The sequence below is a fragment of the Charadrius vociferus genome, unplaced genomic scaffold, assembly GCF_000708025.1.
Source record: "Charadrius vociferus isolate BGI_N301 unplaced genomic scaffold, ASM70802v2 scaffold259, whole genome shotgun sequence".
NCBI classification, from domain to species: Eukaryota; Metazoa; Chordata; class Aves; order Charadriiformes; family Charadriidae; genus Charadrius; species Charadrius vociferus.
The window spans coordinates 6236140-6242248 of NW_009661368.1; the positions used below are offsets into that span (position 1 = coordinate 6236140).

Sequence of the window (6109 nt, forward strand, 5' to 3'; positions counted from 1 at the left end):
CAAAATAGTGTTTCTTTAGTAAGATCCAGGAAGAAAATGTAGAGAAATACATGATAGATAGTTTGACATATTAAAGATTAATTTGGAAAACATCTGCTTAATTTAAATTTACTATTAAATCCAGACATCTACTCATCTTGAAAGGGGCTTGCTGCCAGCCCTTCTCTCAATGTTCTCATATTTTCCACCCATTTTTTCTTACTGTGATCTTTCTTACAAATTTGCTTCACTGCCAATTTGCCAAACAGATGTCCAAAAGGCCATAAGCAGCAGAAAGATTTAATTTTTATCAGAACAGATAAAGTAGATGGGTAGAAGGAAGAACGACAGAGAAAAACCAGACTATATAAAATACTCAAACTGGGGGAAGGGCATAGGTAAGGAAGAAGCACACCGCAGCTTTGCATTTTGTCTGTGTAGGAGAGCTGCACTGAGCATTTTCTTAATCCACTGAGCAAGAAGGTCAAGTAGAGCTCTTCTGGATATCCATTGATAGCTCAGGTCAAAACTATGAGTTTACACAAATAATTATCTAGCTCTAGATTCCTTATTAATTTTAAGGGGAGAAAATAAGTTTTAAAAGACTAAAAAAAAATAATCTCATGAAGTTTAAAAACAAAGCTCCAATAAAAAGTATCTTAAAGACCATCTTGAATTGCCAGACTTAACACAGTCAGAGCAATCCGTAAGGCATTTGAACTAGATCTATCCAACTGCAGTGTGCTTATTTAATGGCTATCTTTTCAAGACACACCCTGTCCTTTGTTTGCACTAAACACCTCAGGTCATCTCAATTTATATGAGGACTGGATGAATGCCTATTAACCTACACATGCAAGGTTGTGCCATGAAAGTGTGCTCACACTGATTTTTTTTTTTGTCCTTTGAACATTCAAGTTATGAAAGTCACTGTACCCAGCTTCAATAGTGCAAGGAGAATATAGTTACCACTACCCTTAAAAAGGGAGAGCCACCTTTATGTAATAAAAGATTCAGATGCTACTTTTTTTTTTTTTTCCAAAACCGGGATAGAAGAAAGGAGAATGAATGGGAAGCACAAAAGTAACAGATCAGTAAGGTCAACCAAGATACTCCAGTTGCGCGTAAAACTTTCTCCCCTCAATCAGCCAGCATAGCCTCCCTTTCCTAGCTGTGCAAAACAGGGTTAACAGAGTTCTACCAGTTTGGGTTATCCCACCCATCATCAGCTGAAGACGCCTTTTTTGTTGCCTTAGGAGGTTTTTTGGTCTTGCTCTCCCCTCCTGTGTTTTCCCAGTTGGTCTCCCAGTTTTCCCAACTGTCGCTATTACTGTTCTTGTTGTTGGAGACTGTTCCTGAGCCCCATACGTCCCAGCTGTCGGAGCTCTTCTTCTCTGTGGAATTGTCCACATAGGTCCAGCTCTCACTGCTTGGAGATTTATGAGCTTTTGGTGGATCCGAGTTGCCAAAGGTCTCCCAGAAGCTTTGATCTACAGCATTGTTCTGGTAGCCCTCCCCTCCACTGTTCTGGTAGCTGTCTCCTTCAGCTGGTCTTTGGGGGGGGGGGGGGGCAAAAAAAAGAAGGTAGAAATAAATTAGTTATGCCAAACATAAAAATAAATGACCACAAACAAAGAAAACAATAAAGCCACTGCCCTTTCCTTAAACAAAAACTGAGGATGAAGGCAGAAGAACTAAAAACATTGTTCCAAATTGCATAAGCTTATATTCTGATTCACAGATTTTTTGTTAACAGCCTTAAGTACTAATAGGCAAAAGGTGGGGGGATGGGGTGGATATGCATTTGGAAAAAAATTAAAACCAAGGTGCCGTGCGCTATTTTGTTCTCAGTTTAACAACTGTCATAAACAAAGTTAGATTGAATTCCTCCTGTATCACATACAGGAGGACTACTAGCAAAGAAAGAATAATTTCTTCATATTTAAAAATTACCTGCTACTAATATACTGCAGAGGATATATAGGACATAAAATTATGTGTCTAAAGAGACACAGAAAATAACAAAAAAATACCTTTCAGAATTATCATCTGGTTTGCCAGAAAAAAAAGTGGTGACATCTCGCCATCCCTTACTGCCAACTCCCTGAACCTGGAGAAAAAAAAAGACCCTCCATTCATCTTGGCTGAACCAACACCTCTTCCAAGTCCAACAGCAAAAGCCACAACACATTCCTCCCCTTGTTCAGATAAACAGAACACATTTCATCACAAAAGTTCACTCACAGCTATTAATATTTTTGATGGGCAGTTATGTGGTTGATGTAAAGAACATACATTTGACAGCATCGTGCTGCTGGAAGATGTGAACAGTACGTCAAGTTCAGCTTTTTCACTCATCATTGTCAATAACACATTTTGAATTCTCTCCTAGACTTCCTTGACAAAACACTGGAATTACTCCTTACATAAAATTAAACTTAACGACAGCACTGATGTTTTGATGTTAAAATTTGTGTAAATAGTATTTGTATTTCTACTGTTCTACAAAACTGCTTTCACTCCGTTTCATTACTGCCCATGTAAAAGAGGCCAAAAGTTGAGTTCTGGAATAAGCATGACTGCTAGAAGAATCCTTTGGGAGTTATTATAATGGACTGGCATTATATTAGAAACACAAATTCTGAAGTGACACCCATGGAAGTCACTATTCTAAGTCACAGATACGGAGGACAAATCCCAGAATTCAGGCTTAAAGTTGTCAGGCTCTAAACAGGACAGATAACATCCCTCAATTTATTCAAATATTCCCAACATTTAAGACATTAAGCTGGTACATGATAGAGCTTACAGTGCTGACTTTTACAGTGCTAGAAAGACAGACCCTTCTAGGTAACACCACTCAAGTTATCAAAATAGGTATTAGATTGTGCAGGACTTCTGTACTTAGCAGTTGTAGAGAGCACTTACCACATTACCAAGCAATGATAGCAAAGGAAGACAAAGAAAAAAGGTACAGAACATTAGTAAGCTTAACCAGACAAATGTAACGCAAGCTGTCTCCATATTCTCCAGCAGACGTTGCTTTTTGCGTTTGGGACACCGGCTGTCTTAGAACTCTACATCATGCCCTTGGTTAAAAATGTTACAGGGACTACATCATACCTGTACAGATTTTTAACACTCCAAAAGAAGTACTGCATACTGAAAATTACACTTTCAAAACTTCTGTATTCAACACAAGCAGAGACTAAAGCTGCATTGTGGTTTTGTTTCCCTACAAGCTTTTCATAAGAATATGGAGACTGGCTTACTGTTTGGCCTCCTTAAAGGCAGGCAGGCCACGTCATACCTTGCTGGCCCACTGTGATACCCCCATGGTGACCTCCTCAAATATTTTTCCCTCTTTCACCTACATAAATCAAAGTATTGGTAATTAGTCATAAAACAAAGTATTATTGAAACCTTCAGACAAGCTTACTTGTGCTTAACGGTTAAGAACAAAAAAGTGTAAGAAAAAAACCAACCCAAACTAAAAGTGAATCAAAATATACTTAAGTCAAAACTAACGAAGTTAAGGAAATGACGTGGAAAGTCTATTGATCTCTAATGGAGTGAACCTCAGTCCTTTGAAGTTTGTGGGAATTTTCCATTGATATACATACAGTTTGAGGAAGGTTTCATTACACTAATGCTGAGCATAAAAACACCAGGACAAAAAAAATCTGCAAATGTGACATTTTATAAATATATTTTACTACATACAGAGATTTTGTTTGGAGAGATTAAAAACCTATCCGATCCATTTTATTCTGTCTTTTATACATGCTTATTTAAATATTAAAAGGGCTTTGAACTTTGGTCAACCAGGTGTCTTTCACTAATTAGTAAGTGGCAGCTGTTCCAAAGCAAATGACTTTATACACCCATATATGTGCCAAGCAGTGATCACTGAATACTCACTTCAGAAAGTAACACACATTTAGAATCAACAGCACAACGTCCTAAGGGAAATAGATCCTTTTTTTTTTTTTTAATATAGAATGCAACACTCCTCATTAAACCGTCCTACAAAATAAAAATCAGCTCAAGGAAACGCACTCTAAAAATAACCCTGAAAATAATGCATCTAAGCACTCTGAAATAAGTTGTGGGTAATTCTAGGGAATAGGAAATCAATTAGAGTAGTCTTCTGTGATTTGAAATGCTATGTAAAGAACTAATAAAGGTAATGCAAGAGAGATTATGTTGTAGTGTGATTAAACCATTCTTTTCAAATTGAAAATTAATCCATATCCCAAAGTGGTGGCACTGCTTCTCTTATGAGAGCAAAATTAGTCTGTTTTATCAAAACAAATACATTTTGGAACAAGGTATGTAGGTAAGTAGAGCACCACATTCTCAGAAAAGACTTCAAAATTTTGGAGCTGACCCAAAATTCTAGAAGCACAGAACAAATGCATGCCAAATGGGAAGGATGTACCTTTTTTTAAACACATGAAACAGGAAGGCAACATTTGACACTAGGGAGAATCTTTGACTAAAAGTCGTAGTCTCAGTGATCACTAGACACTTACGAGGACTGCTTTGCTTTTTTTATATGCCCACTAGCGACTATCTGTATTTACTAGGTCAGCACGTGTGCTTTCTTCCAACTGCTGTTGGAAGTGCCCTTACCCACGGTTTTGGTCACTAACAATTGCAAAGGGAAGATGAAAATCTGCTTCAAACTAGTTTCCTAGAAACACCACAGTAACTAGAACAGCTAATCAAAATGTTACTTTAGACAACACTTTGGTATGAATGCATGCAAAACTTGGTTTTAATTGACCACCAGAATACTCTGAAGAAATACCAAATAAAGCTTCTAAGAACATGTTACTTCTATTGATAAAGTGTCCCCATTCATCTTAAACACATACTTTACCCCAAATTCTACTGCCACCGATAAGGCAGCAGATGAACTACTGTGGCTCAAAGATGCTTAGCAGAATTAACAATGCTGGCAGGCAGATGGATAAAACACTATGAACTTAACACTCAAAGATACTACTAATAGTTATAAAGACACTACTAATAGTTTGGGTTTTTTTAATAACTGATTTTTAGATCCATTTTCATCTTGTCCCATCTTCCATTACTGAAAGCATGAAATTTATAAAATAGTATCTAATGGGGAAGAATGTAACCGACTCTTGTGGACATGGGAAAGATCGGTGGAAGGAAATGACTCTCATTAACATTTTTTTGCTAGCATACTAGCTTTGAATTATTTGATGTTTCCCATTTACTACCAAGCTAGTATATGAAAAAACAGAAGGACGCACTGATAAACTGGGTAGCTGTGGCAGGAGAAAACAATCACTCCCTAAGTCAGCATAACCATGTTCTGCAAGTAATTCACTAGTTCCAAAGTTACCTTTTCCTGTGCAGGTTTGAGAACATTTTCATTTAATGTCTGACCTAACTCTGATGCCTATTTAAAAGCAAAACAAAAGAAAGTCAGTTATATTTTTCTTTAAAAAAACCCCAAACCCCCAAAACAACAACGAAACAAATACAGCCAACATCTTCTGCAGGCTAATTTCTCAGCAGTATCTCCAAGTACGCATGAAGCCTTAAGCTTTGATTCATACAAGCAGAATGAGCTGAAAAGCACACACAATACAGTGCTGCAGAAAACATTAAAAGAAAATAAATAAAAAACAGATGCACATGGCAATAGGTTGCTGGAGATGCCCAGAGCCCAAGCAAAGTCTGACCTTGCACTGGAAGCAGAAGCAATGGTTCTACCAGCAATAGCCTAGAAGATGGGCACCTCACTAATGCCTGCAGCTGAATATTTGGAAGAACTGACTGACCTCATCCACTCTTATTTTTCATTACTAATGAAATTACTTGTAGACTTCGATCTTTTGGGCCATTTTTTCACCAATTCTTCTATCTTGTAGTGCTGCTATTGTCATCTATTAATAACAGCCCCAGGTTTGCAGGGAGAGAAAACAGTGACTTTGAGAAATCTATTGCCATCTGGAACAAGATGCATAAGGATATTGTAGTTCAGAGGCATCTTACAAAAATGTAAGCCCAAAGTGTAAGTCACAAAATTACTTTCATAAGATGATATTGATACAGACAGCAGGGTTTGCAAATGTTTCATACAAAATGATTC

The 6109-nt window shown here is 37.3% G+C and overlaps 1 protein-coding gene across 2 annotated transcripts in view; it reads right to left on the reverse strand.

The window, feature by feature from the left end:
• Positions 1-925: 925 nt before the first annotated feature.
• Positions 926-6109, reverse strand: part of ARFGAP1 (ADP-ribosylation factor GTPase activating protein 1) — a 17017-nt gene continuing 11833 nt past the window's right edge. Inside the window, exons 9-12 of one of the 2 annotated variants that reach the window (XM_009893441.1) lie at positions 5357-5413; positions 3290-3349; positions 2013-2089; positions 926-1531 (exon numbers count right to left, since the gene is read on the reverse strand). In XM_009893441.1, coding sequence (XP_009891743.1) covers positions 1177-1531; positions 2013-2089; positions 3290-3349; positions 5357-5413 — 549 coding nt within the window. In that variant the 3' untranslated portion in view covers positions 926-1176. The remainder of the gene's footprint in view (positions 1532-2012; positions 2090-3289; positions 3350-5356; positions 5414-6109) is intronic. The other variant, XM_009893440.1, reaches the window with a different exon arrangement.